The 27,582-nt window shown below is 60.7% G+C and overlaps 4 protein-coding genes across 9 annotated transcripts; 2 read left to right on the top strand and 2 right to left on the bottom strand.

Annotated features, from left to right (window-relative positions):
- Positions 1-557: 557 nt before the first annotated feature.
- On the bottom strand, positions 558-14,581 carry RRP12 (ribosomal RNA processing 12 homolog). The gene is made up of 34 exons (XM_055807974.1): positions 14,397-14,581; positions 13,220-13,455; positions 13,035-13,118; positions 12,734-12,810; positions 12,470-12,575; positions 12,175-12,291; positions 11,923-12,061; positions 11,480-11,607; positions 11,147-11,245; positions 10,979-11,070; positions 10,790-10,901; positions 10,528-10,625; positions 10,255-10,369; positions 9,858-10,000; positions 9,542-9,663; positions 9,323-9,387; positions 9,050-9,212; positions 8,796-8,950; positions 8,339-8,406; positions 8,056-8,149; positions 7,688-7,846; positions 7,482-7,562; positions 7,287-7,392; positions 7,038-7,145; positions 6,759-6,916; positions 6,324-6,415; positions 6,075-6,233; positions 5,719-5,891; positions 5,467-5,580; positions 5,082-5,131; positions 4,719-4,797; positions 4,416-4,483; positions 3,945-4,027; positions 558-3,760 (listed from the first exon to the last, which is right to left on the bottom strand). The coding sequence occupies exons 1-34, from the start codon at positions 14,533-14,535 to the stop codon at positions 3,658-3,660; spliced, it is 3,885 nt and encodes a 1,294-aa protein (XP_055663949.1). The 5' UTR covers positions 14,536-14,581; the 3' UTR covers positions 558-3,657.
- Positions 14,582-15,020: 439 nt separating this feature from the next.
- On the top strand, positions 15,021-17,642 carry PGAM1 (phosphoglycerate mutase 1). Its single transcript, XM_055807988.1, has 4 exons — positions 15,021-15,248; positions 15,586-15,860; positions 16,360-16,540; positions 16,639-17,642. Exons 1-4 carry the CDS (start codon positions 15,110-15,112, stop codon positions 16,806-16,808), a joined length of 765 nt encoding a protein of 254 aa, XP_055663963.1. The 5' UTR covers positions 15,021-15,109; the 3' UTR covers positions 16,809-17,642.
- A 590-nt stretch (positions 17,643-18,232) lies between these two features.
- Positions 18,233-20,721, bottom strand: EXOSC1 (exosome component 1). Its single transcript, XM_005238952.4, has 8 exons — positions 20,638-20,721; positions 20,281-20,396; positions 20,015-20,089; positions 19,291-19,379; positions 19,020-19,053; positions 18,840-18,890; positions 18,659-18,743; positions 18,233-18,519 (listed from the first exon to the last, which is right to left on the bottom strand). Exons 1-8 carry the CDS (start codon positions 20,666-20,668, stop codon positions 18,413-18,415), a joined length of 588 nt encoding a protein of 195 aa, XP_005239009.1. The 5' UTR covers positions 20,669-20,721; the 3' UTR covers positions 18,233-18,412.
- Positions 20,722-20,853: 132 nt separating this feature from the next.
- On the top strand, positions 20,854-27,434 carry ZDHHC16 (zinc finger DHHC-type palmitoyltransferase 16). Of its 6 annotated transcripts, none has more exons than XM_055808840.1 (11): positions 20,870-20,954; positions 22,312-22,597; positions 23,533-23,785; positions 24,013-24,207; positions 24,454-24,542; positions 24,748-24,776; positions 24,982-25,115; positions 25,345-25,392; positions 25,988-26,073; positions 26,366-26,638; positions 26,960-27,434. In XM_055808840.1, exons 2-11 carry the CDS (start codon positions 22,590-22,592, stop codon positions 27,072-27,074), a joined length of 1,230 nt encoding a protein of 409 aa, XP_055664815.1. In that variant the 5' UTR covers positions 20,870-20,954; positions 22,312-22,589; the 3' UTR covers positions 27,075-27,434. The 6 variants fall into 6 exon arrangements, with proteins under 6 accessions (XP_055664822.1, XP_055664815.1, XP_013155900.1 ...); XM_027788957.2 differs by lacking the exon at positions 20,870-20,954 and having other exon boundaries at positions 21,505-22,597; positions 24,094-24,207; positions 26,366-26,489; positions 26,568-26,638; XM_005238951.4 differs by lacking the exon at positions 20,870-20,954 and having other exon boundaries at positions 21,506-22,597; positions 26,366-26,489; positions 26,568-26,638; positions 26,960-27,433.
- The last annotated feature ends 148 nt before the right edge of the window (positions 27,435-27,582 follow it).

The following is a 27,582-nucleotide window of genomic DNA, read 5'->3' as shown; positions in this document are numbered from 1 at the left end:
GGCATGCCGGGAGCTGTAGGCCCGCGGGGCCCGGCGGCGGGCAGCCCGCCCTGAGCTACGAGAGTGGCCCGGCAGCCAGCGGCAGGGGCTGCCTCGGGGGGCGAAGCGGGCAGGGAGGCGACGGCGACAATTTGGCTGCGCTCGAGCGGCCTTTGAGCGGCAGGAGGCGACGCAGGACGGGCGCGGGGCTGCCGTGCCCCTCCCCAGCTGCAGCCCCTTCTCACCCGCCCGGGCCGGGGCTGAGGGAAGGGCCCAGATGGCACACCGGGCACACGACGGGGCATCATGCCCAGCACACCCGAGCCGCAGGCCTGCACTGGCTTTGGGAGTCCTGTGTGCACTTGACACCCCAAGCCCTGGTATTCAGCAGAAAAATACAAATTACAACCACTTTACTTCAAGGAAACTGTTAGAATGTGGCTTACATGTAACCGATGGCACAGAGACTGCACAAAGTGCTCAAAGAAGCAAGAGTTACACCGTAAACCCTGACTCATCTCTACATTACTATTTTTTTATCCATGCTCCCTATCAAGGAGATATTAGAGGAACAGAAACAGTGGAAAAGTGTTTCTTTTAAAGTTAAAAGTTAAATTTTTTTTTCTTCCCCTTTTGTGGGTGGAAGCACCTGCCCTGTCCCCAGCCACGGTCCCTGTGGCCCTGCACACTCGCTGCACCTGAAGTTGCACACACTGTTCAGGTAGAAACCAAGACAGACAACTTTTTAGAAACAAGTAAAGCTGTAGATCAGAGTGTTGAGGGGACTAGGAATTAATCTGACATTTTTTTAATTGACTAGATTTCAGCTGGAGTGGTCCCTTGGCATTTTAAACTTCCACGCTTAATTATCTTGCCGCCAATCATTTTGGCATGCACAGGGAGGTTCCTCTTAGATCGCTGCCCCCAGGAGGGTTTTCCCATCCCTCCACCTTGGTGTGTGCTGAATCCTGACTTTGAACTGGGGAGACTCTGCTGTGCCTGCGGGGAGCCCCAAAGGCACTGCATTATGCTCAGAGGAAGAGGTGATGGTCCAGCTGGATGCTGCATGGACACCGCCCCACAGGGCACACCTGTCCCTCTCAGCGGCAAGCCACAGTGGACCCAACCCAGGCAGGTAGCTTCTAGGTTAAGGAAACAATGGTGTTTTCCATCTCTTCCTGATTTTAAGCCTTAAGACTGAGGGTAGGCATCTGCACCTGTCCCAGATGGTCCAGGGCCCACCGAGCCAGCACCAGGAGGAGCCTGTTAGTCCTGCCAGCCTCTCCTCAAGTACGCCTAGTACACCTGCAGTGCACGACTTGGAGACCTCCCACTTTGCAGATGGTATCTGCAAGGATAAGAGCCCTTTGTGACAATTTCCTGCACAAGTGTAACTGAACACTGGTAACACTGTTGGTGCCTGCTGTAGCCTGTAGAAAGGAGTCGCATGGTTTAATGGCATGCTGGGTGAAGAAATAGCCTCCAGCCACCTCCTAGCTTGAGCAACAAAAGCCAAGAATTACTCCAGATCCTCATCTTGCGCTTCTCTGTGGTTAACTGCAAAATATTTGTGGCTCCTACCTGCAGGAGGCAGGACCCCACATCATCCCTCACTCTGCCCCACAGCAGAGAGCTGTGCTCAGGCTTCTGCAGGCCCCCAAGATGTAGCTGTGCTCCCTGCCAGGAACAGCTGCTGGTGGGGAGCAGGCTTGACTCACAGCCAGCCTCCCTGGGCAGGATGACGTCTCCTCTCCAAGGGTTTCTATTGCATTACATGATTAATTAGCTGATTAACAAGATGTTGTTGCAGAAGAATCTGTTCTCTGAACACTGGCTCAGGCGAACACCATCCTCTGTGCTAATGAAACTCTTCTGTTCCACACAGGCATGCACTAATTTAAGCAACAACATGCAAATGAAGAACAATACAGTGAGTAATCTGGAGCTTTTAAATGAATTAGCCACAGCCTTCTTCACTCCCTGTCTCCAAGGAGAGAAGAGAAAGCAGGAAGACAGATAGCTCTGGTGAGTCTGGAGCCATGTTACAGGTGTCGAGGGCTCAGAAGGTGACTGATGCCTGTTTCCCCCTGCCCTGCTTTCAGGGGAGGGAGGGCATCAGGCCAAGGCTGCAGACAGCAGAAAATTATGGATATAGCTCCTGCTGACTGAACATAGTCAGGAGGTGCTGCTGGAGATGACTGTTCCATAAGCCAGGCTGTGGGTTCTGGCAGGATTAAAGCAGCAGCAGCAGCTCAACATGGCCCTGGGGCTCAAGTGAGAGCCCTGGGTGGGGAAGCAGGAAGGGAAAAGTGCTCCTGACAAGGCAGGACCAAGACCAGTACAAGAGCTCCTCCTCTACCCCCAGGCTTTTATAAGGATCTTGGAAAAAACCAAAAAGCACATGACAGCACCACAAAACTGGATTTGCAGCCTCCAGAAAGAAGCCTGCAGTAAGAGGCTGAACAAGCACAATCCCTTTAGCTTATTAGGAGACTGAGAAGTGTTACAATTCCAGTGTGTAATCTACCATAGAAGGAAATGACAAAGGACTAAAGGCTTTTTAATACAGAAGATGAAGGGAAAGCCAGCTACATTCACAAATACATGTTCTTTGCAGTGTAAACAATGGCACCTGTATCTACTACCCTCAGCTTCATTCTCTTCAACATGCTTTGGCCAAACACGGTCTTTCGGGCTCAGTGCAGAAGTAACTGGGCAAAACCAGATGCTCAGGCTAACTTGAGATGTCTGGGAAGCTAAAAAGGATTATTTGCACTGCTCAGGTCTACTGGCAGGTGGTCAGAACAGAGGAAAAGGCTTCTCCCAGCTCTCAAGGATAAAGGAAAGGGCAAGGCACAGAGGTTTGCAGTAGCAGTTTTCCAGTCAGTTTGAAGAAATATGCAGTGAACAGTTCATGCCCCACAACCAGGCATGGTTGATACAGGAAAAGGAAAAGCTGAGGCAGGACAAACCAGTGGCTGCCAAATGGCAGGGACTCCCCCTGTGGCACAGATTCCCTGGCCCACAGTTTAGGGCAGAAGACACTGCCAAGAGGGAGCTTGTATAAGAACGCTGGTTATAAGCAAAGGACTTCACCATCTCTGGCTTCTTTCTTTGGCCAGTTCGACAACTCACCCCTACTGCACATGTGCCGGAAGGGCACAGGACACGGGAACTGCCTCACTGCTCTGTGCTGCAGTGCTGCTCCTGACAGCCCCTAGGCAAGCGCCACGCTGGGGAGAGGGCTCCAGCTGCAGGTCCCATGCTGATGTAGGGGTGAGCCCCGTGGGGCACAGTGCTGCAGCAGCAGCAGGACTTGCTGCACAGGGCAGCAGGCAGAGCACAAGTCTGCACAGCTCTTAAGAGGAGAGGAGGAATCTGGGCTGGGTAGGAACAGTGGGTATTTATCAACACAGGGAATTAATTACACATTACTCACTCTCACACATACCCCTGCACCACACAACCCAGCACCTTCCTCCAGGTACAGGAGGGCAGGGCTTGGGCCATGAGTTTGTAATACAACAGAGTGGTTTCCCAGGGAATCTCAAACAGACACGGGCCACTTTCTGCAGGAGTCCCCACTGCTCTACTCACAAAGCCCTCAACCCCCGGTGCCCAGAGGCCACAGGGTGTTGTCTGTCCTTGGGCAGGTGCAGGCCAAGCACCTGATGCTCCTCAGGGGCGTTGGGCCTTCAGACGGTTCCTGCGGCCAGCCTTGGCCCCACGCTGGGCTCCCTTCATCAGGCCCTTGAACTGGCCCTGCATTTTTGCCCGCTTCCTAGAAGAAGGAAGAAACAGGAGACTGGGTTAGTGCAGGCACTGGGCACACCTAATGCACAGGGATGCTCCAAGCTACACAAGGAGCAGTGCAGAGGCTGGCAGGGAGCTCTCAGATCCACAAAACCCTGCAGGATCAAACCTGGGGTTTAGCCCTGCTCCCAGCCCTTCCCAGCTAGCCTCACCTTCTGTTGAGTTTAGCTCTGTTCAGGGGGATGTAGGCGTAGGGGTCGAGCTGGCCTTTCTTCTTCACGTCGCCTTTACCTTTCTGTGGGAGACAGTGACATGGGAGAAGATGCAGCACCAGGGGAGATGCATGTGTCCCATTCTGGTGCAACCCTGCCACCCAGCCATCCCGAAGACTATGTTGCAGTGGGGCGCCAGCTGAGCACATGGCCCTGGGAGCTGATTTCCTACTCAGATGATGCTACAGACACCTGCTTTCATCAGCAAGCAGGAACTGGCCACAGCAAGGGCAGGACAGGGACTCCAAGATGGGTTAGAAATGTTCACAGGTACCAAGGATTTGGCAGCTCCTCTTGGTGCAGAGATTCCTCCAGCCTTTATGCTACTGGGCCAGACCTCCAAAAAACAAACGGTGCTTCCTGCCCCAGAAAAGCCCCAGGCACCCCCCCCACTGAAACCTTGTCCTTCACCTTGGATCTGTACTCTGCACCGAAGACTGGCTCCTTGTTCAGCTGCCGGTGGATCCCAGAGCCTCCAGCTGGAAAACAGAGAATGTGTGTTGGAAGGGGGCTCATGGCTCCCCCTTCCAGGCTGGGGGAGCTGTTCCTGGTTTTGCCTCCAGCTCTTAGGTGTGAGAACAGCAGAGAACAGTGACCACTTCCCATGAGCAAAGATCTCTGCTTCAGCTGTCCTGGAGCAGTCCAGCGAGACAGGTGGGTACGTGGTTCTGGCCCCCTGGGGAACCCCAGACCGGGCACAGGTGGAAGACTTACCTCTGTACTGAGGGTAGGTCTCAGCTTCGAGTTCCTCATCATCTGGTTCCTCTCTGAACCGACGCTTCTGGCTCTTCTTCTGCAGAAGGAGGAGCAGGGACCCTGCAGCTGGCTTGTACTTACAGTTCTGCCCTCCCATGGACCCCTGGCCTGCTTCTTTCCCATGGGGGTCCAGAGACCTTTCAGACTGCCTGTGCATGTCCCTGTCCCCAGCCAGCCTCCTGCACCCCTCCAAGCAGCTGGCGCTTGCCTGGTGTCCCTACTGGCCTCTTGGGCACAGCTGCAGCTGCCATGGCACAGGCAGGGGTTTGGCACAGCTGAGTTCCCTCAGCGTCTCCTCAGGACCATAAGCCCCATACTCACACTGCGGAGACCCACATCTTGCAGCACATCTGCCATCTCCTCATCTGCTCCTATGGTACAGGACAAAAGTGTCAGTGGAGAATGCAGGCACAGGGGACCCCCAGTACTACGCCAGCCCCTGGAGTGGGCTTTAGGAGCAGGGTGCCCCTGCCGAACCAGCACTTGTGACCTTGTCCCCTCCAACACCCTTCTGGTGATGGAGGGAGCTGCCTCCCCTGGGTGGCAATGGCCCAGAAGAGAGTCACTAGGTGTGACACAAGGCCATACCAACTCCTGCCGCTTCCACCCACATCCCCCCCAAGCTCCCACATACGGGTGGCAGGAAGAAAACCATTCGGAGTACTAGAGCAAGTCTAGTGTGGCCCCCTGTCAGCCCAGGCAGTACCTTTGGCTTCATCATCGTCCACCTCCTCTTCTTCATGGATGATCAGACGCCCGTCCTCGGACACCTGGAAGTCATGGCTCACTCCCGTGGACCGCCTGGGGCCTGGCTTGGTGGCTGCTCACAGAGAGATGGGTCAGGGTCTGAGGAAGGACCCACTCCTGTGGGCAGTTGTAGTCCCAGGGTCCCTGCACATCACAGCAGCCCCCAACGCATCCATCCCACCCCAGCCACATCCAAAGCTCCACTCCTCACCCAGGACCCGCTGGGACACATTGGGGTCCAGGAAGTTGAGGGGCTCATCCTCTTCCCCTTCCTTCAGCCAGGCTTGGCCCTTCTGCCGTGCTTGCTTCCTCCACTCCTTGCTCCTCTGCCGTTCCTCCTCTTCCTCCTCCTCCTCCTCTGAGTCAGCCAGGATCTCCTCCATGCTAGTCAAAAGGCAGACAGAATGATGGAAACAGAACAAGCCCAGGGGTGCAGACCCCAGCCAGCCTCACAGCACACAGCAGCCCTGGAGATGTCTCCAGCATCTCTAGAGGCACCAGCTGAGCAGATCCAGCAACAAGCCCCCTGTGGGGGCTGCTCCTTCTTCACCCCTGGCCCATCTTCACCTGTCTCCTCTGGGATGTGCTGGTGGTGCCTCCTCTTCGTCGGTATCCGCGGCCGCCTGCCTCAGGGCACGTTGCTTGCGGCTCCGGGCTTCTGCCTTGCGGATGTTCACCAGCACCTTATGGTACTCGGCTGGCAGCAGCCCCTTCACCAGATCAAATCTGAGGAGTGCAGAGAGCAGTCAGGGCCCACCTCCTCCTGCCCTGCTTCCCAGAGCTCCCTTGCTGCAGCCCCGGGAGCCCCCAGCTCACCCAAACTTGCGGATGAACTTGATGAAAAGGTTTCGCAGCTTCATACGGAAGTGCCGTCTCATGTCGTCTGAAAGGTTTCCCACAGCCTCCAGCTGCCAGGACAGAGACCCTTGAGATCAAAGCACCCCTGCCCTGGGCACCCAGCCTCCCACCCTTCCTCTGCATAGCCACCATGCTCACCCTGCTGCCATCTCCCCATGCCCACCCCAGGCAGGGCCATGGGGATGTCTCCCTGCTTGGCAGGGCTGGTTCACGGGGGTTCTCTGGCAGATCCGTGCCAGCATTCAGGCGAGGGACCTCCTACCTGCTGTCTCAGTCACCAAGACCAAGGTTGGGTCCCTGACCCCCGTGCAGAAGCAGGGTGCAGCTGGAGATGCTCCCAGACACCCAAGGCAGCCCCACCACCTCCTTGGGGCACCCCACACAGGATCTCACCATCGTCTGGACATGCTTGGCCAGCAGCTTGGTGTCTACCAGCAGCAGTGTGACCTTGAGGAAACCCAGGGCCGACTTCACCACATCCCGCGTGCGGGAGACCAGCAGCAGGCAGATGTTCTGCAGGAGCTGCTCCACCACGCTCAGCTCTAGGTGATCTGCAACCACGATGGGGCTCAGCCGCAGCCAGCCTCCTCCTGGCACCTGCCTTCACCGGAGGGGCTCTGCCCTGTCCCCTTGTGCTGCCCTCATGCCCCCAGCCCTCCTGCTCCCACTCACCTTTGAACTCAAAGAACAGGCGAGTCAGTGCCAGCACCGTGCAGCTGATCATGGTGACTGAGCCTGTGAGCCCCACGTAGATCAGGAGCAGGAATCGCTGCATGGCCTCTGCAAGAGGGGATGGCTCAGGGCCCCGCTCACCCTGTGCCCAGCAGCATCCCTGCCCCATTTCAGCAGGATGCCAGGCATGGTTCTGGTCCCTTGGGGCTGGGGCGCCCATGGGGCTGAGCAAGTGGAGCAGGAGCTCACCTTGGGGGGTGGGCCCAAAGCGGATGAAGGCATGCCCCATCTCCACAAGCAGCGCAAAGGCATTCTTGCGGGCCCCCACCGATACCTCCTTGGTGCACAGGACGACCTGGAGGCACATGGGCATGTCAGTCACATCACTGCTGCCACCTCTGTGGCCAGAACCAGATGGGTCCCCCCCCCAGGGGCCATGCTCACCTCTGGGACCAGGGCAGTGACAAAGGGCTCATGCTCAGCAGAGAGCTGCTTCACAATGTGGAACAGGCACTTCAGCCTAGGCTGGGGAAAGAAATAGTCCAGCACTGGTACACCCAGGAACACACACCCAGCTGCCTCCTCCACCCATCCCACCCCGCCCCCTCCCAACAGCAGCTAAGATCCACCACTGCAGCCCTTGCTCTCACCCTCTTGGCCGGGGATGCCGCGCTCTTGAGTGAGTCCAGCAGCGCTGCCTGCAGATCCTGCAGGTGGGAGCGGACGAAGGCCTGGCAGGGGGCATGGGGAGCGGCACACACCTCCTCCAGCACACGGTACGCCTTCTTCTGCATGCTACGCTCCTTGCTCTGCAGGGACAGCCAACATGGCCCTGCTGTCAAGACAGCCTCAACAGTCACAGCGTCTGAAGGGACTCCCGCAGCACCTCATGCCACTCACCAGAGACCTGTCCCCTATAGCAGCTGCTCATCTTCCCACAGCCCAGGTCCAAGCTGGCAGCAAGCAGAAGGTGCCCCACTGCACCCCCTGCCCCTGTCAGGGCTGGGAGCAGACTCACCTGGAGGGAAGGCTGGATGGTGCGGTACAAGGAATCTAAGGACTGCTCATCAGCATAGGGTGCCATTGCTACCACCAGGTCCAGAATGGAGAGTCTGCAGCAGAGGACACACGAGTGAGCACCTTATCACCAACACTACTCAGCCAAGCTGGGACTCTGGCCGAGAGCCTCACTGGATGCACAGGAGTGGCACATCCCACGTGGGACAGCATGAGTGTCTTAGCGCTGCTCACCAGGAGGAAGCCAGCAGCTCTACCCATTAGCACCAGTCCCCAGGTGTTACCTGGTAAATTCAGAGCTCTCAGGACTGGTCAGCTTCACGCTGGCTTTCTGCAGGAACCCACACACCATCTGCAGGGCAAGGACACAGAGCAGGATCAGAACTGACTGAAGGAAGCACCTTTAAAAGAGTTGCAATCTACCTGGCAAACACCTTGCCGCAGCACTTTGTGGAGACCAGAAGCACTAGTGGGTCCAAAAAGAGCTAGACAAATCACAAAGGACTTGTGCATGATGTGCCAGATGCTGCTGCAAGATTGGGAAATCCCAGACCACCGGCTGGGAAAGGCTCCCTCCCCATAAGGGCGGGAAGGGCTGCTCTTTGCTCAGCTTCTTTCCTCCTGCCCTCTCCAGTCTCCAGTCAAGCACCCACCACAGCCCTATCAGACTGGATCCAGCTGGGAGATGCTGGCCTGAGCCAGCACAGCCTGCCCCACTGCCCCAGGGCCCTCTCCTCTCACCTGCGGGTCAGTGATGGTCAGGTAAGCACGGACAGTGTCCAGCACAGAGCGCCGCTGAGCACTGCTGGCCCCATCCTCCTCAGGCTGGCTGTACACGTTGAACAGGATGGGCAGGAAATTTTTGGCAAAGCGACCCACTTCTGCCCGCTCCGCATCTAGGGAGAGGATGACAGGGGGTTACAGACCAACACCTCCCCTTTCCAGGTCACCGCAGGGGACAGGGACCCACCACAAGGGTCTGTCTCCCCTCCAACCTGTCTCGCAGCCTTTGTGGATGAGGGTGCGCAAGGCCTGGCACACGGTGGGACGGAGGTCTGGACGCTCACTGATGGCCATGCCCAGCGTGCGGGCCAGCCCCTTGAAGGCCCCCAGCACATCCGTGGGGTGGGTGCAGAAGCCAGGCAGCAGGGTCCAGACCTAGAAGGCAAACAAAAAAATGGGAGGCCAGCACTCTTCACCCACGTCACTGCTCCCCAGCCTGGCACCACCGGTACACCACGGCAGGGCTCCCGGGCACTCCTCGTTACCTGCCACTGCAGCGTGTCATAGATCTTGGCCTCCACACTCTTCCCAGCCTGGGTAAACTCCACAGCTGCAGAAAAGAAGGGGTAGATGAGCAGAGCAGCGGGGGTGGCAAAACCCCACTCCACCCCAGGGAAGAGAAGGGAGGTCCCATGGAGCACCCTGGGGCTCCCAGCTGCACGGGACCGCACCCACTCAGACCCCCACCATGCCACCCTCCTCACCTCTGCTTTTTAGGGCAGCTGCCAAGGGCAAGAAGTAGCTGGTGAAGAAGCCAAGCTGCGCACCCTGCACATAGTCCCGCAGCACCGGCAGGAGCCAGCTACGGGGAAAATCCAGGGTCTCCCTGGGGAGGGAAGGCATGGGTCAGGGGAGCACAGGGCACGACCGGCATTAGGCCCTGGGCACAGGGCACCTCCACGCAGCCACAGAGCTGGGCACAGGTGGGCTCAGTAGAGCCAAACACCTTCGGCACCGCATGGGGACTGAACAGGAACATAATGAATGGCCCCAAAATTGCTACCCCATGACCGTACTCACTCCTTGCCATCGATTTCCAGGGGCACAGCTTCTAGGAGCACCTCAGGACCCATGGTGCTCACAGCAGCCCCCACTGCCTGGTCCACTTCAGCAGTGTGGGGGAAGTGTGGGGAGAGACGCAGGTCACACAGGGACCGGAGACACTGCAAGGACAGAGCAGGACAGTCACAGAGGAGCCACAGAGACAGTCCTGGCACATCACTCGCTATGCCTGCCCAGGGATGCCAGCTGCCCCACATGTCCCCATGCCCAGTCCCAGAGCTGCGCACTTCGTGCTTACGCACGGGCAGGACAATGGGCACCAGGAAGGCCCTGCTCCACAGCTGGAGAGGTCAACAGCAACGCAGCCCAGGCAGCAGTGCAGCCACCCCACCTGCGGCCCCCAAGCCTGGCTCACCTTCCTCATGATGGGGTGGCACTGCTTCCCACACGTCTCGAAGAAGACCTCCAGCACCCGCAGCACCTCATCCCATGCTGCATGGAAACGGTACGTCAGGCCCTCCTCCACTGATCTGGGAAGGAGAGAGAAGACGGTCATGCTGGCAAGGACTGATCCAGCAGTGATCAGGGCACCCAGCAGCCTGCCAGCCCCTGCTGGGGACCAGGCAGAGGCTACTCAGAGCTCAGCCAGGCCCACAGGGACAGCCTCTCCCACACCACCGCTCCTCACCTGAACATCTTGCACAGGTAGGCAGCAGGGGCTGGGGCGGATGCAGAGACTGTGCCCAGGTCCTCCATGTGCGGACCAACACACTCGCTGAGGAGGGTCTGCAAGGGCAAACGGGGAAGATGGGACAGCAGTGGACTACACATCTCCCAGCCTGGCACGCACAGAGGAACACACCACTCCTCGGAAAGCCCCAAACCCCTGGGCAGAGCTCCCCATGAGGCCCAGGGCAGCCCCAGTGGGAAGAGGTGCCTGTGTGCAATACCTCCAGGGTCTGAGCTGCTGTCGCCACCACTTGGGAGTGCGGGGAGAGGAAGCAGTTCATAGCTGCAGAGAAGAGCCGGGGGAGGTGAGCCCAGCACAGGTCCTTCTGCAGCCTAGAGAAGAGAGATCAGGCAAGTGAGAGACCAAGTGGCCACCTCTCCCCAAGCCCAGCAGCGGCCCCTGCCCATACCTGCCCAGGTTGATGTGCGCCCGCTCCATGGTGGACAGCCAGGTCAGCAGTGGCTGCAGGTCACTCACGCTGGGCACATAGTCGTAGAGGGCCTGGGGAAGCAGAGGGTGGGTGAGTGCCGTGGCACTGTCAGCCCCATCCCTCCCCACACTGGCACCCCACACTCACGGTGATGATCTGGCCATTGAGCTCAGCTGGCAGGCAGGCCTCACTGGCCTGGGCACTGAAGAGGCTGTGGAAGGCTTGCATGGCACACGCTGTCACCAGCTGTGAAGGACACAGTGTCAGGAGCAGGGGGCTCTGCTTTGCACCCACTGTCCTCCTACCCCAAAGCAGGCTCTGCCCTGGGAAGCCCAGCAAGCACCAGCTGCCCTGGGCTCCTCTGTGTTTGCACCCTGCATCTCCAGGCTTCCAGCCAGCAGCTGAGGGGTTTGAGCCCTTCCAAGTGCAGCTGAGGGGAAAAGGAGCTGCCCTTGCCATCCCTGGCATGGGGACACTCACCGTGTGGCTGAGAGTCATGACTCGGAGCAAGGTCTCACAGCAGGTCTTCACCACAGCTGCAGGGAAGCAGGGCAGCAGGTCCCGCAGCAGGGCGAGGACGTGCAGGGTGGTGGTTGCCTCCTTGGTGCCTGTAGGAGCAGAGCAACATCTGAGATTGTGGCACCCCATGGCAGAGCCCTGCCCAAGGCAAAGCCCCTGTGACAACACTGCGGCTGACCCACAGAGCTGGAGTGAACACCCCCTGGCTCCTGGGACGAGTAGAGCAACAGACAGATGGCTGAGGACCCTCCAAAACACCTTAGGTGTCCCAGAGGCATCTCGTACCCTCCCCAGCAATCCAGGGTGCTGCCCCCTCCCCTCTTTCTTTCAAATCCTTATTACCCCACAGCTGCACAGGCCCTCCCCCGACTCTGCTGCAGGCCCCTTGCTCCAGCACCCCATACCTCCAGCTTTTTCTATCTCCTGCACGCAGAACTTGGCGGTGGAGGGTGCTGCAGGGTGATGCTCAGGTGCTGCATCTCCAAACATGAACTCGCTGCCCCTCAGGACAGAGCACACCCCATGCTGCGCCGCTTTCCGCACCTGGCAAAGGAGAGCCCAGGTGGGTAGAAGCCACAGGCTCCAGTTGCACAGCCAGCCCCAAAAGTGAACATCATAGGCAGTGTCATCTGTCACCAGTGCCACCGGGTGCTCACCTTAGGCTTGGTATGAACACAGAAGCTCAGCAAGCCGTGATAGACCTGGAGAGTGATGGGGTAGCTCCAGGCTGCCAAGTCCTGCTTCCGCAGCAGTGTGGCCAGGCAAGAGAGGACCTACAACAAGGGACCAGCAGGGGCCGTTGGCATCAGCCCACAGAGAGACACCCTCCCCACTGCAATGGCATCAGGCTGACCACTCAGCACCACTCTGCAGCAGCAGCAGCCTCGACCCCAGCTCTCAGCAGACCCCAGGGGCAGAGCTGGCATGGCCGGCTGCCTCCTGGCCACTCACCCATCGCAGGGCAGAGGTGGAGCTGCTGCAGGCCTGTGAGGACACGATACCCATTAAGGCTTTTGAGGCATCTGAGAACTTTTTTATAAGCACAGGGCTTGGAACCCTGCCAGGAGAAGGAGACATGTCAGTGGTGTGGGGAGTTGGCAGTGGGTGTAGTCATGCAGGGAACCTGCGTCCCCAGCCCAGGGAGGGGTTCCAGTACCAACCCCTCTTCCATGATGGGGCCAGGTAGCTCTCCTCACTCCTCTGCCAGCTACTCACCGCTTTAGGACAAGGTTAAGCAGGTAGGCAACAGCTGACAGTGACTCAGGAGACTCCACCACTTCCAGTGTGGTCATCTGGGAACACAGAATGGAAGAGTGAGCGCAAGTAATGGTTCACACCAGGCCAGCCCTTCCCCAACACCAACCCTTGGAGAGCAGGGCAGAGAAACCAGAAGCAGCCCAACAGCAGCTGACCTCAGCTATGAGCACAGCACTTTCCTCCACCAGCCCTCCCAAGAGCCCACCCATGCTGCCAACAGCAGCTCCCCTCACGCCACCTCCCCACGACCATCACTCACCAGTGCAGCAAAGTACTCTGTCTCACTCTCCTTGCCCCCCCGTGAGCGGATCACCTCTGTCACGGCTGCCAGCACAGCGCAGATCTATGAACAGCAAGCAGAGCAGGTCGGTGCCCTCAGCCTCACATCTGTGGGGTCATCCACACGGGACCCCACCTCGTCCCCAGCCCTGCTCCTGTCCGTACCTCTTTGTGAGCAGCAGAATTGGATTCCCAGAAGCGCTGCACCTTGCTGAAGGTGACATTGGTGCAGTCACTCAGCCCACTCAGGAAGGTGCCGGAGGACTTTTCTGTGGCGGCCTCCGCGGTATCATCCTCCTCCATGCGGAGCTGAGCGCTGTCAGTTGTCCGTTCCAAACGCGGTGACCCCGACTGCAGCTCATTGTGCAGCTTCACCGCATCCACCGTCAAGTTGCTTTTCTCTGTCGGGGTGAAGAGCTTTGCTCAGAACTGTGAAGCTGTGTTGCTCCACCATTCACCACAAACTCTGCCACCCCCCTCCCCCTCAACCCCAGCCAGAGCAGGAGAAAGCACAGCAGTAATTGGTGAGAGCTCCTTGTTCTTGTGAAAACAAACCAGGGCACAGTCCAGCCAACTCATATGATGGAGGAGAGCATCACAAACACGTGCTGGTTACCAAGGCTTTAACACTGAGGTGCTTCTGGTAGTCTGCCCCATTTATCTTTTTCCACCCAGAGCCCTAGCAACCAGGCAGCCAAGGCACATGCCTCCCGTCCCTCTGAGCCCCAGACACCAGCTTGCAACCAGCTGCAAGACAATGCAGTCTTCAGCTGCAGGAGAAAGACCTCCCTGGCTAGAACCAGCCAGGGCTGCGAAACTCCAGTCCCTTACAGACTGATGCTCTGAGATTTCCTTCCCCATCAGGCAGCCTCCTGAACGGGAGCCTCCGCTGTGCGCCTCCCCACGCCGACACCGCGGCAGCACCTGCCGGTACGGCCGAGGGCTTCCGAGAGCCGAATCGCTCCGGCCACAAGCCTGCAGGGGCCACGCCACTGGGACAGCACCGTCCCGGCGGCTGCAGGCAGGGCCCCGCGCCGGGCCCGGCAGGGTGACAGGGTTGCTGCACGCCGCGCCCCGTTTCGCCTCACAGGCCCAGTGTCCCGGGGAGGTAAGGAGGAGGCACGCGCTAGGCCGCGGGCTCGGTTCTCCTCCCCGTTTTGCTGCCTCCGCCTCCCGGGGCTGTAGCTCGGGGGTGAGGGGCTCCCCCGGCCCTCCTGCTCCCAGCCTCAGAGGCCCGCGCCACAGCCCCCCGCGGCCCTGCAGCCCCCGTCGGGAAGGACCGGGCCCAGGCAGGGAGCTGCCCGCACCGCGGCCCTGCCCGCACCCGGGGCCTTGCCCTTACCGGCGGGCCGGCTAAAGAAGCGGCTGCGAGCGGCCAGGCGGTGCCGGCGGGTCTCGGGGTTGCAGTCGCTGCTGTGGCCCTTCCGCCACCGCTTCAGCTTGGCGGCGGCGCCCAAACGGAGCCGCCCGCTCCGCGCCATGCTGGGCCCGGCTCCACGTGTGGCCGCGCCACACACCCCTCCCCTTCCGCTTCCGGCGCCCGCCGCCATCTTGATTGAGGGCACCGGTGCCCTCACCACTGGCCGCCTTCCGGCGGGGCGAGTGGGAGTACTGTCGGGGAAGCTAAGCGGGGTCGCGCCCGGCCGGGGCTTGGATGGGAGACCTTAGGGGCTCGGGGGCAGCCGGCAGCTCCCCCTGCAGGGGGAGAAGGCACCGTCGGTGCCGCCCCCGCACGGCACCGATTCCGTAGCCAGGTCGGCGCCCGGCACAGCTGAGCAGTCGCGACACGTTACCGCATATGCGTTACGGCGTAGTGATGTCACGCCCTGAAGGTCGCGCCGCCCTTCGCGGCCGCGCCATGCGCTACGTGCGCCTCCGCCCGCCTGCGGCTCTGCGCATGCGCGCCACCCCCCTCCCCCCTCCCCTCCCCTCCTCCCCAGCCGCGCGGGTAGGGGCGGGGCGGCGGCGCCAGCGTCGGTCGCGCGCGGCAGCGGCGTGAGAGGAAGGAGAAGAGCGCGCGCGCCCCGGCCGCCCCGCAGCCCCCGCTCCGCCGCCATGGCCGCCTACCGCCTCGTGCTCGTGCGCCACGGCGAGAGCGCCTGGAACCTGGAGAACCGCTTCAGCGGCTGGTACGATGCCGATCTCAGCCCCGCCGGTCAGCAAGAGGCGCGTCGTGGCGGCGAGGCCCTCCGAGGTACCGGTGACCGGTAACGGGGCGGGTAGGTAGGCCGCGGGGCCCAGTGCGGCCGCCTCGGCCTACTGACGGTGGCTTTGGGGCTCTCCGGTGTCGAGGGGGGTGGGCTCCGCTACTGAGGAGATACCCTCAGGTACTGGGGAGGGGGTTCTCCGGTACCGGTCGCGTCCCCGCCGCCGCCGGCCAGTCCCTTGGGACTGGCCGGCGGCGGCGGGCACGCGACTGGTACCGGCACGGTGAGGCCGTCGCCGCCCTTGGCCCCTCAATGGTTGCGTAAGTCCCAGCACTCACCTCCCCGGTGTCCCTCCGCTACCCGCCTTTCCCCGGTCTTTCCCAGATGCCGGCTATGAGTTCGACATCTGCTTCACCTCGGTACAGAAACGGGCCATCCGTACCCTCTGGACCGTCCTGGATGCCATTGATCAGATGTGGTTACCCGTTATCCGAACGTGGCGCCTGAACGAGAGGCACTACGGGGCTCTCACTGGTTTGAACAAGGCTGAGACGGCAGCGAAGCATGGCGAGGCGCAGGTGAAGATCTGGAGGCGCTCGTATGACATCCCTCCACCTCCCATGCAGTCCGATCACCCCTTCTACAGCACCATCAGCAAGGTAAGACCCACTGCTCTTTTTCCACCTTGCTGGGAGGCTCCCAAAACCACCTTAGGTCCCTGCAGCGTAGTCTGGCATCCTCTATAAAGTCTCTGTCTCTGTTGCAGCAGCCAGGACTGTCATGCGTGATGCTGGCTGGCATTGGGCTGAGTGTGTCTCGCTCCCTTCCTAGGGAGTTGAACCCTTGGGCATTGCACAGATAGATTCAAAGCAGAGGGAACGATTACCTGTTAATCATTAGTCCTGTGACATGTGCATAGATGTTTGCTCTGATCTCTTTGCCCAGAGCAAGCAACGTGTGGCTTTCCCCAGGAGGGGCTCACAACCCCAACTGTGGCTGATTGCAGCCCTAAAGGTGCCTTTCTTGCTTCCAAGCCCGACTTTGCCTATATGTAGTAGGTCCTCAGGGGGAATCTTGGGGAGGGATAAAGGCCTTGCCACCTCCTTCCCCCACTGTTGGGGCCACTGGGCTGCTGCCTAAGCGTGGCTGTTCCCTCAGGACCGTCGCTACGCTGACCTGACAGAGGACCAGCTGCCGACATGCGAGAGCTTGAAGGACACCATTGCCCGGGCTCTGCCTTTCTGGAATGAGGAAATTGTCCCACAGATCAAAGAGGGCAAGCGAGTCCTTATTGCTGCCCATGGCAATAGCCTGCGTGGGATTGTCAAGCACCTGGAAGGTACGTCAGCCCTGCAGGGGTATCATACGGGTTTCCCCGCTGCCCTGGCTGGCACTGTGCAGGTAGGGCCATGAGTGATGGCACCTCTCTGTTCACAGGCATGTCAGAAGAGGCCATCATGGAGCTGAACCTGCCCACTGGCATCCCTATCGTCTATGAGCTGGACAAGAACCTGAAACCCGTCAAGCCTATGCAGTTCCTGGGGGACGAGGAGACAGTGCGCAAGGCCATGGAAGCTGTCGCTGCTCAGGGCAAGGTTAAGAAGTGAGGGCGGGCAGCAGGCTAGCACGTAGTAGAGCCCCCTGCCATCCCCCACCCCTCTGTGCACACCCCCCACAGCCGTAGGAACTTGGAACTGCGGAGCTGGAGCAGCTCCCCAGGATTAGGCCCATTCCCTCGGTACCAGGCTCCCCTCTGCAGACAGCCTGGGGGCCCAGGGGCGAGGGGCTGTGCGTGCGGAGGTCTGGTGTGAAAGGCAGCCCTGGCTCTGCCAGACAGCGACTGCACACCTCTCCACACAGAGATCCCAGCCCTTGGGCCCTGTCTGCAGGCGTACATGCAGAGTGATCCCTCGCTGTGCCAGGCTCCTCCTCTGCTTTGCTTCCCCGGCAGCTCTCGTCACCTGGTTACTGTAGTTCTGTTGCTTGATTTAGTCATCCCGGGAGCAGTGGGGTGAGTGCAGCACAGGCAGCGACCAAGATGGGTATCCCGTTCCCTCGTGGGTGTGTGGCACAAGGCGGGTAGATTCTGAAAGAGTTGTATTTTGGTGCATGTGGTACAGCACCCAAGGGTGGTACTCGTGACTCTGGACCTAGCTCTGCTAGCCCCTGCTTTAACTTATTGCCTTTGGACAAGGGCAAGGGAGGGAGCCTGCCATCTAGAAGTTCGTGTCCACCGCATACTTCCCCCAGCTGAAGCCCATCCTAGTCCTGCTAATGAAGCAGGTACCATTGTGCCCCATCCCACCTGCGTGTACGTGGCCCTGTTGCTGTGGCCTCCTCCTCTGCTGACGCCGTGAGCCTGGGCTTGCACGGGGTCAGTGTCACTGTCCGACAATAGCAGCTGTCTTGTTCCACTTCAATAAAGGAGTAATGCGCAATAATGAGGTGTCTGTGCTTTCCTGTGCCATGTGGCATGTGTGGCTCCCTCGCTTGCCCAGCACTCCCTCACGTGTGTTCCCATCACACATGTGCGAGGCAGCACAGGGCTCGGGTGTAAAGCAGAGCTCCGCAGTCTGCTGGGGAGGGTGACGCCCTGCTGCTCCGAGGTTTTAAGGCTGCCAGTGAGGCACGCCCTTGTCCCCAGAGGCAGGCAGGGCATGTGTAGCCAGAGGAGAAGTGATGCGGCACCCTGCGGCTGAGTGCAGCCGCAGCCTGTACCAGTTATCAAGGCAGGGCCAGGGAAACAAGCTGTTCTCTGTGCTCCACGCTGATGTGGGGAAACCAACCTTGTGAAGCAAGTACCTGGAGTCAGCGCAGCCCAGCTGCAAGCCGGAGCTCCAGGGCGTTTGCCTTGCTGCAGCAAAGCTGCTAGGTTGTTCCCCTTCCCCAGCAGCAGGCTGGGAACACGTGCTTCCTCCTGGCCAGTGGCAGGGAAGCTGTCCCCTCAACGGCTCAGCTACGGGAGCCAGACCAGCACACTGCAACGAGCCCCAGCCACCCCTCTGTGTCGTAACTGAGCAGAGCACAAAACTCTCAAAAAATATTTATTATCCAAAAATAGAAAATCCATCCTGCCAGCGAGAGCCTGGCTGGCTGTTCCAGCCTCTTGTAGGCATGGAAGAGGAGGCTGGAGCCCAGAGACTGCTCTGGCCCCACAGACCCCAGCCTGGCAGCCCCTTGCCCTGCAGTCCCTGCATCCCCTCGGGGGCTGCTAGGTCTGCAGGAACTGGGGCTGCACACGGGCCACCTTACGGAAGTCCTTGGTGTGTGTCTGCGGGCACTGCATCTCGCACCAGCTGATGGGCACCATCTGCACCCCTGGGGACACCACATGTCAGGGATTCCCCTTCCCCAAATTGTGTTCCTCCATGTGGAAAGGGAGGAGGCCGCATCAGCTGCCCCTCAGGCAAGGAAAAGGCAGGATGGTCCAAGACCAGGGCCCACGGCCCATCCCTACCTGCCTCGCTGCGTGCCACCACCACACCCAGCTCATTCTCCGCTGTGCTCAGCAGGTAGTTGGACTGCGCGTCCCCCAGGGAGATCTGGTTAGACAGGGGTTAAGGGAAAGGCCTTCCCAGGGGGATTGGAGCAAACCTGCTGTCCCTGGCAGGCCCTCACAGCACAAGAGGAAAGGATACGACTTTGGCCAGGACTATGTCACCGGGGCGGAAACTCTTGTACACTTCTACCTGCATGGGAGAGAGCAGGCAAAACCACACAGCGTGTTGGGGTGCTCCTCAGCAGCAGGACAAGTGCCCCCCACCAGCAGAAAGTGGGGATTGCTGCGGCAGCACAGTCACCGGCAGTGCCTCACTGACCTTATCCTTCTCTGTGGCTCGAATATCTTCTCTCCTGAAAAAGGAGATGGAGGAATCTGAGCGCCAGTGACTGAAGGCGACTCTCCAGCCTGTGGCAGGAACTGCCCCAGCCTGCCTGGGCACTTGCCAGGACTTGCTGGACACCTGTCCAGCGCTCAGGGCACAGCTCCTGCCAGTGCAGCCGGCTGCACTCCCAGAAAAGCCTTCCTCCCGCCTGGAGGATGGGGTGCCAGGGCACTCTGTCTCACAGGGAACCCAGCCTTTTCCCTACCGTATGGTCCCCCGGAAGGTGGATTTCAGCGGTGTGGAACCAACGTACAGGATGTGCACCTTGGCGAAGCGAGAGTTAATGCTACAAACCTGCCCAGAGGAAAAGGGGACTCAGTGCCAACACAGGTCTGCTTCCACACCAGTGCACCCCACTTCAGGCAAGGAAAGGGCAGGGTGCAGGCAGGACTGGGCTGTATGCAGGGGGGTTGTGTCTCATTTGGCCACCACCTCCTCATGACCAAAGTAGTGGTGGCAGAGGTGGGACACCCAGCAGGAAGCCAGGTGAGGAAGATGATACTTGTGGAACTTAAGACGTGCAAATAAGGCCATGACCTCCTGCGACCCTAGTCCCTCTCCCACCATCGGGACACTAATCCCTTTGCCATGTCACCCTTTCTCCAAGCTACCCCTGGCACTGCCCTCCACACACCCTGCCACAGAGGGAGTTCTGAAAGGGAGAAAAAGAAAAACCTCCCCTCAGCGCACCTCAGCTGCAGGGCAGGCAAATTTAAGAGGCAGGGATCCTCCATGCCAATATCTGGCTGGTTTTGTGAGTGAGGGACCCAAGGAAACCACTAGGCTCCCTCTGCCCTGCTAGCAGTCATAAAGAGGGTACTAACGAGCCCAGAGGCTCCTCATCCCACCCTGTATGTGTGCAGGAACAAAGGTCAGCACAAGGCAGAGAGCGCAAAGGCTGTGCAGTTTGCCATTGCAGTGCACCCTACCTTGCATGTCACCATGGCCCCCACATCAGGCAGGAGCTGGGACTCAGCATCTCTCACCACTGACACAACAGGCAGCTGCAGGACAGCAGACACGAGGGTTAGCTTGGGGCACAGCCCATGCACAGGATCATGCAGGACCAGGCTCGCAGCAGGCACCGGCTGAACCCCTTCGGAGCCCAATTTCCCAGCCGGGAAGGGGCTGTGCAGCCTCAGCACCCAGGAGCTGGCTCTGGGGAAGAGCAGTGTGTGCCGCTGGCCGCGCTCACCCCACTGTCCTCGCTCCTCTTCTCCAGGCAGCCAGCCAGCGAGGAGAAGATGAATCCATGCCGGGTGTAAGTCCCGCTGCCAGCCGTGGCCTCCTCCGTGCTGCACAGCCGCTCACCTAAGGGACAGGGGTCCAGGGGCTGGCACTGCCAGGGGGACCAGGCTCCGTAGTGCCCGCTCCTGCCCGGCCCCGTGTGGCGGGGCAGCCCTGCCCCGGGGCAACCCCCCTCGGCCCAGGCCGCCCTCTCCCGTGCTCCTCGCCCGGGCCACCCCTGCCCTGGGCACTCCCCAACTCCAGGAGCCCGCTCTCCTGCCCCGGGCACCGCCCCACACCTCTTCGTGCCTGGGCCCGCACTCACCGGGGACGCAGTACCGTACGGGAGGCGCCATATTAGCCGCCGGGAGTGCACCCTCAGAAATCCTTCACCCTATTGGCCCCGGCGGCAAGGCGGCGCTGTAAGCGGCACGGCTATTGGCTCTCCCCTGCCCGGCGAGGAGCGCGGGCGCACTGCCCGCTGGGAGTCGTAGTCCAGCGCTGGCACACTCGGCTTCCCGGCATGCTCTGCGGGGCGGCGCGCAGGCGCAGTGCGCGGGGCGCCGGGTGCTGGCCCTGGGGCCGTGAGAGCGGCGGGGGCGCCGGGCATGGAGGCGGCGGGCGGCCGGGCGCGGGCGGCAGGTCGGAGGCGCCGGACGGGGCTGTTGCTATGGGGTGTCGTGGGCCTGGGAGGGACCTGGGGCCTCCGGTGCTGTGGGCCCGGAGAGGCAGTGTGGGGAGGATGCTGTGGGCCCGGAGAGGCAGTGTGGGGAGGATGCTGTGGGCCCGGAGAGGCAGTGTGGGGAGGATGCTGTGGGCCCGGAGAGGCAGTGTGGGGAGGATGCTGTGGGCCCGGAGAGGCAGTGTGGGGAGGATGCTGTGGGCCCGGAGAGGCCGGGGGGGGAAGCTGTGGGCCTGGAGAGGCGCGGGGGGCGATGCTGTGGGCCTGGAGAGGCGCGGGGGGGGGGGGGGGATGCTGTGGGCCTGGAGGGGCTGGGAGTGCTGTGGGCCTGGAGAGGCTGAGGGGGAGGATGCTGTGGGCCTGGAGAGGCTGAGGGTGCCCTGGGGCAGGAGGTGCTGCAGGCCTGGGAGACAGTGGGGGTTGTGCTGTCGCCCTGGGGGTGCTATGGTGTTGGGAGGCAGTGGGGGGGATGCTGTGGGCCTGGAGGGGCCAGGGGTGCTGCGGGGCGTGGGGATCCCGGGTGTTATGGGAGCTGGATGCAGTGAGGCTGAGAGCTTTTTGCTGTTGGTATGGGCAGCCTTTGCACAATGAGGCTAGGTGCCAGAGAGTGTCTTGCCACTGTGGGTCTGGGTGCTACTGAACTGGGGGAGCTGGGTGTTGTGGAGCTGGGCGCCACTGGAGGGTGCCACAGGGCTGGGTCTGGGTGGCTGGACCCAGCAGGAGCAGGACCCTGGCTGTGCCTAGGCAGGGCCAAATCTAAGGTTTCCTGCAGCCTGGCTTTGCTGTTGCCTGTGGTTTTGGCTGTGCTGCTAGCGTTGTCCCATCGCCATGGGCTCAGTCCTCCACTGGGATGTGGGGAATGCCAAGGGCAGGGTGAGGCCTGTAGCCCCAGTGACTGACTGGGCCAAGGAGGGTGCATGGCTCTGCTGGAGCCTCATCCCTGTGGCTGTGCTGCTGTATGCTGGCTGGTGCCTGGGGACAGAGGGGTGTCCTGCCCTGGGGCAGGCTGGCTGCCTCCCCTGTGGGCCCCCTGCTCAGCAGCTGCCAGCTGTTGTAGGCGAGGAAACCTCTCTGAGGGGCAGGGAGGTGCTGTGTATTTGGAGGGGAGGGCTTACCCCGGGACCTGCTGCTGGCTCCAGCATTTTGTCTCTGTGCTGACAACACAGGGACGTGTGCCACCTAAAGGCTGCACAGCAGCAAGTTGTTGCTCCACTTCGCACCTGATGTCTTTCAGAGGAAGGCTCTTGGCAGAGTCAAGGGCAAACATGGGGAAAGGGGTGGCACTGGGGTTTGCATATCCCGCTTCTCCCTTACCAGGGTACAGGAAGCCTGGGGAGGAGCCATGCCTGTGACCTGGAGTGGGCTGGTGGGTTTGATGTCCTCATGTCCAGCTGCTTCCAGCCTTGGGGTCAGCCCCACACTCATCTGGCAGGGCAGAGGGGAGCACCTGGCTCCTTTGGACAGCCCCTGTGGATGCTGCAGATCCTGCCCTTACCTTCCCTGCCGCTCCCAGAGCACTGTGCAGTGGGTACAGCAGCACAGGGAGCCAATCCCCGCTGGAGGGCCCCCGCCTTGTGGCACCACTGCCTGGCACCATGCCAAGGTGAGAATTTGGCCCAGGCTCAGAATGTGCCTTGGTAGGACCCTAGGGCAGCCTCACTGCTTAATATTGATGGGCACTGTCTGCACGGAGGCCTGGGGGCCCCAGCCCTGCAGATCATTTTCCCAGCTGCTGGGCCAGATCGGGTTCCTATTTGCTCCCAGCACAGGTCTCGGGTGGGACAAGGGGCTCAGCAGGTAGGGAAGCACTGCACAGCATCACCTCAGCCTGGGGCTTCCCCTGTGCCACTCCTTTGTTGTTACATGGTGTTGTCCAAGGTGGATCCAGCCAAGGTGAATGAGAAAGCGTTGGGACTCTTGGAGTAGGGCTGTGAGGTTGGGAAATGTGCAAGGTTACCTCTGCAGTTTGGTCCAGAGGTTGAGGTGGAGGAAAGTAGCATCCTGGCCCTGCTTTTTGGGGATGAGGAGAGGGACTAGGTGAGGAGGGGTAATCCTGGCCCTATTTCTCCACGTACATTTTGTGTGGTTTCCCCTGTTCCCAAACCGGTTGGGAAGGGCTAAGTTTGGGATCGTCCCTGGAACTGGCCCAGCATCCTGGATGCTCATGCCTTCTCTGGTTTCCTCTGAGTCAGACTCTCCGTGTCGCTCCCCCGGCCCCCTCCCCGCTAGGAAAGACGAGATGGGACCAGAGAGCATCTGAGCCCAGATGTCGAGGGGCCTGTGCCCCCTGCTCCACGCAGAGAGCCATCACGGTGACAGTGGCCCCACAGCCTCCAGGAGTCTGGGCTTAGCTTCCTTGCTCTGCATCCTCATGCAGGGTGAAGGAGAGGCCCCTGCTGTGCTGTGCAGGCAGGCGTCTGGCAGAGTTGGTACAGGCAGCTGTGTGATCGACTTCAGCACGTCTGGGAGGGGAGACCCTTCTTGAGGGACGACCAGGCAGCAGGGTGGCCTGCCCACGCTGAGCTCCTCTCCCCCCAGGCGCAGCATGGCAGGGATGAGGAGCCGGCAGCGGATGTTTGCGGCGGTGATGCGCCTGCTCCTCAAGTGCCTGCGGCTGGGCCGGCGGCGACGATTTAAGCTGGTGCGGCAGGCAGAGCAGCTGTGGCACTACGGGCACCTCTGCCTCCGCTCCCTGCTGTACAACTCCTTCACCAACGGTGACGTGGTGCTTGACTCCCTCTTTGAGCCTGTCTACTGGCTGGTGGACCACGTCACCCGGTGGTTCGGTGTGGTGAGTACCCTCACCGGGCAAGAGGGCACCCGGCTTGGGGGGCTGGGGCGAGCGCGCTGCTGGGGCAACTGAGTGTCGGGGCTGCTTGTGTTCTAGGCAGGAAGGGAGTGGGGACATCAGTGTGTGGTTCAGATTGGTTTCCTGTGACCATATCCTGCCTGTGCCGCTCCCCAGGCAGCAAGGGGCAGGTGCTGCCCACTCCAGTGACCCAGGCCCCTTTCCTGTAGGTGTTTGTGGCACTGGTGATTGGGCTGACAAGCTCCATCGTGGCCATCGTGTACATCTGCCTGCTGCCCCTCATCCTGCAGACCTACACACCTGCCTGGATCTGCTGGCACCTCGCCTACGGACACTGGAACCTCATCATGATCGTCTTCCACTACTACATGGCTATCACCACCTCACCTGGGCACCCACCGCAGGTAAGGCACCAACTGGCAGCACAGCCTCTCCCAGCTGGGCAGTGGGGACCAGCTATGGACAACCACTGGGAACAGCTAAACAAGCCTAGTGGTGTCGTTGCAGGAGGTGGCCTCCCGATCGGGGCAGTTAGGCTGGGCAGGGGGAGGTGGGGAGGTGGGGGGAGGTCAGAGGGGAGGTGAGGAGCATGGGGAGCAGGGGATGGGTGTGGGCCTTGGGTGCACAAATCTCTTCTGACCTGTGCACAGGCCAAGGACGATCTCACTGGCGTCTCCATCTGCAGGAAATGCATTGCCCCCAAGCCAGCTCGCACCCACCACTGCAGCATCTGCAACAGGTAGGGCTCCTTCCCTCTGCCCACCGCAGCACTTGGGGCAGCCTCTCCTTGCCCCCTGCCACACTGCAAGACCGGGGCCCCTTCCCCGCTGCTCTGCTGGCTTCTTGTCTCATCTCTCACACAGCCCACAGGGCTGGGGGGGCTGCCTGCCCCCTCCTGAACGCAGTGCTTGCACTGACACTGGCGCTGCTCTCCTCCCTCCCAGGTGCGTGCTGAAGATGGACCACCACTGCCGTATCCTTCTGCAGTACTAACCTGCGGCACTCTCCTAGGGGAAGCTGGCTCTGCTTCCCCCTTCTCTCCCTGCCCTGCTCCTCACCCGAGTCAGCCAGCACAGGGAAGGGGGCTGGGGGCTGGGCCAAGAAGAACCGCCCTTGTCCCTGGGGTGGGTTTGGACCCATGGTCTGTCACAGTTACATACCTTTAACCCCAGAGGAAGCCTGGCTAAACAACTGTGTGGGACACTACAACCACCGCTACTTCTTCTCCTTCTGCCTGTTCATGACCATGGGCTGCATCTACTGCAGCATCAGCGGCTGGGAGATGTTCCGGGATGCCTATGCAGCCATCGAGGTGAGCAGGCAGGCCCTGGCCCTTACCCTGCCGTGCTCCGAGGTTGTCTGGGCTCCCCAAGCTGAGCTTGCAGAACAAGGCTGGGCCACGTCTGGCCTTGTAGTGACTTTGCTTCCCCGCTCCTTCCTCCTGTGACACCCCCAGCTGCCCTGGTCCTGCAGTGGGGGCAGTGAGGGGGAAGGGCGCCCTCTGAGACATGTAACTCGTGCCCTGTTTTCCATCCCCCTAGAGAATGAAACTGCTTGAGAAGGAGAGACTGCAGGTGGCTGCCAACCAGGTGGGACATCCCTGCCCCGCAGCTGCTCCAGGCAGTGTGGAGCAGAGCTGCCCTGCAGGCTGGGTCCTGCTTGGGGCCCTGCTCTTGAGGAGCACGTCACAGCCAGAACCAGCCCCCGCAGTCATCTCGTGTCAGAGAGCTGGGGCGGGCCAGGCAGCTCTACTGTGGCATTGCCTCCAGCAGCTTGGGGTCTGCTTCCCTGTGCACCCAGCTTCCAGGGGCTTTGGCTGGTGGCAGCTGCTTGGCATGTGCTGCTCAGGCCCTGCTCTCCTGGGCAAGCTGCAGCAGTACGTACACATCTTGCCCTGAGCACCAGCTGCAGTGTGGTGTGGTGTCCTGACCAGTCCCACAGCTGTTGCCTCCCCCCTTACCTCCAGCCCACTGCTTCTCACCCGTGTGCCAGCTCTTGGGTGTCTGTATGTCTCATGGCTGTCTCAGGCTGCCTCCCCATCACCCTGCCTGCTGTGTTGGTTCCAGCCACAGTCCTTTCTAGCTGTCTGAGCTCTGCATCACTGAGCGGTGCAGCAGTCCCCCTGTCTGGCTTCAAGCTATAAAGCAGTTTGGTTAATCCCCTCACTCCCTGATCCTTTTTCAGACATACTACCAGACGCCACCACCCACCTTCTCTTTCCGCCAGCGAGCATTCCACAAGAGTGTGGTCTACCTCTGGGTCCTATGCAGGTAAGGGGGCCCAGGGTCTGGGAGTGAGGGTGGGGGGGGCAAGGACTGTGCAGCCTCCTGCCCTGTGACACTGCTGTCCCTCCCTGGGGCTGGGCTGGCTTGCTCAGATGTCCCTATCCTGCCAACTCTTGGGCCATGGAGGAGGAGAGATTTTTGGCTCCGTCACAGGGGACTAGACAAGCTGACCCACCTATGCAGCGGTGGGTGTAGGGAAGGCAGCCTCAGCCCCCCACAGCTGCGGCACCAGGGAAGGAAGGCTTGTGTGCAACCTGCTGTCCCTTGCTGTCCCCAGCTCGGTTGCACTGGCCTTGGGCGCACTAACACTGTGGCACGCTGCCCTCATCACACGTGGGGAAACCAGCATTGAGCGGCACATCAACAAGAAGGAGAGGCAGAGACTGCAGAAGAAAGGCAAGGTGAGCACAGCCCACAGAGCGGGAGGGATGGCTGAGGCAGAGCCAGGCATGATGTGTGTCTCCCCCCCACCACTGCAGATCTTCAGGAACCCCTACAGTTACGGCAGCTGGGATAACTGGAAGGTGTTCCTGGGTGTGGACGTGCCACGGTAAAACCCTGGGGAAGCCCCTGCCTGGGAAGGTGGTGGCTCGGCGGTGCGTGAGTGCTGGGACAGAGCAGGACAGCGAGCATCCCATGCTGTGTGCTGCTCGGGGCTTTGCAAGGCACAGAGGACTATGGGCAGCAGTTGCCATGTTGCTCCTCAGCCCTGCCTGGTGGCAAGCTCTGGCCTATCCAGCACCCCTCTTGCCAAAGAGTCCCAGCTGAGCTCAGCCTTTGTGGCGGCTCCTCACAGCCCTGGCTGGGCTCTGCAGAGCTGAGCCCCGAGACTGGCTTTTTGCTGGGGCCTCACTCCTCCTCCTCCCCACAGGCACTGGCTTACCCGCGTCCTGCTGCCCTCTCCTCACCTGCCCCACGGGACAGGCCTGAGCTGGGACCTGCCTCCCTGCGTGACCAAGCAGCGTGCGCCACTCCTGGCCATCTGAGGCCCAGGTGCTACAGAATTCCCTCCCCGCAGGCAGGGGAGCGCACAGGCGACCTGCTCTGCCACCGCGACTCCTTTTGGCCCAAGTGCCTGGCAGAAGGTGAGTGCTGGCACACATTGCTAACCTGAGCCAGAGCCATGGGAAGCTCTTTGGACAGTGCCAGTGCCTGAACACCTGCTCTCATGGCTCCTTGGTGGCTGCAGGCAGCCCAGGGGGAAAGGCGGTAGAGCTGCTGCTCCCTGCTCAGCTCTCCGGCAGGGCTGGGTGCCAAGGATGGCACACCTGCATGCCAAGGATGGCACACCTGCCCTGCAAGCACTCCCCAGGGAGCCTTTTTAAGACCATCTAATAAATTTTTTTTTTTTTAAGGGAGCCTGGCTCTTTTCACTGGTGGAGGGGGGCAGACCTCTGGGTACAGGGGATGAAAGGGACCCTCATGATTCCGCAATATGGAAAGACGAGTAAGGGCCTGTGACCAGCAGCACCTTTAGCTACTCAACATATGCAA

Source organism: Falco peregrinus, chromosome 1 (genome assembly GCF_023634155.1).
Source record: "Falco peregrinus isolate bFalPer1 chromosome 1, bFalPer1.pri, whole genome shotgun sequence".
Taxonomy (NCBI): domain Eukaryota; kingdom Metazoa; phylum Chordata; class Aves; order Falconiformes; family Falconidae; genus Falco; species Falco peregrinus.
The sequence above is the reverse complement of the archived record's forward strand: the minus strand, read 5'-3'. Positions and strand labels throughout refer to the sequence as shown.

What these genes read in the sequence shown, in the direction of transcription:
- RRP12 (XM_055807974.1), bottom strand. Translation starts at nt 14,535, where the DNA reads ATGGCGCGGAGCGGGCGGCTCCGTTTGGGCGCCGCCGCCAAGCTGAAG. An exon ending in TCAATGGCCAGATCATCACC is followed by an intron (nt 11,071 to 11,146) that starts GTGAGTGTGGGG and finishes CTGCTTCCCCAG; the next exon opens with GCCCTCTACGACTATGTGCC. An exon ending in GCCACCCCATCATGAGGAAG is followed by an intron (nt 10,001 to 10,254) that starts GTGAGCCAGGCT and finishes CTGTCCTTGCAG; the next exon opens with TGTCTCCGGTCCCTGTGTGA.
- PGAM1 (XM_055807988.1), top strand. Translation starts at nt 15,110, where the DNA reads ATGGCCGCCTACCGCCTCGTGCTCGTGCGCCACGGCGAGAGCGCCTGG. An exon ending in TCTACAGCACCATCAGCAAG is followed by an intron (nt 15,861 to 16,359) that starts GTAAGACCCACT and finishes CTGTTCCCTCAG; the next exon opens with GACCGTCGCTACGCTGACCT. An exon ending in GATTGTCAAGCACCTGGAAG is followed by an intron (nt 16,541 to 16,638) that starts GTACGTCAGCCC and finishes CTCTGTTCACAG; the next exon opens with GCATGTCAGAAGAGGCCATC.
- EXOSC1 (XM_005238952.4), bottom strand. Translation starts at nt 20,668, where the DNA reads ATGGCGCCTCCCGTACGGTACTGCGTCCCCG. An exon ending in CGTACGGTACTGCGTCCCCG is followed by an intron (nt 20,397 to 20,637) that starts GTGAGTGCGGGC and finishes CCTGTCCCTTAG; the next exon opens with GTGAGCGGCTGTGCAGCACG. An exon ending in ACCTTCCGGGGGACCATACG is followed by an intron (nt 19,054 to 19,290) that starts GTAGGGAAAAGG and finishes CTCCTTTTTCAG; the next exon opens with GAGAGAAGATATTCGAGCCA.
- ZDHHC16 (XM_055808840.1), top strand. An exon ending in CACTGCAGCATCTGCAACAG is followed by an intron (nt 24,543 to 24,747) that starts GTAGGGCTCCTT and finishes CCTCCCTCCCAG; the next exon opens with GTGCGTGCTGAAGATGGACC. An exon ending in TGCAGGTGGCTGCCAACCAG is followed by an intron (nt 25,393 to 25,987) that starts GTGGGACATCCC and finishes ATCCTTTTTCAG; the next exon opens with ACATACTACCAGACGCCACC.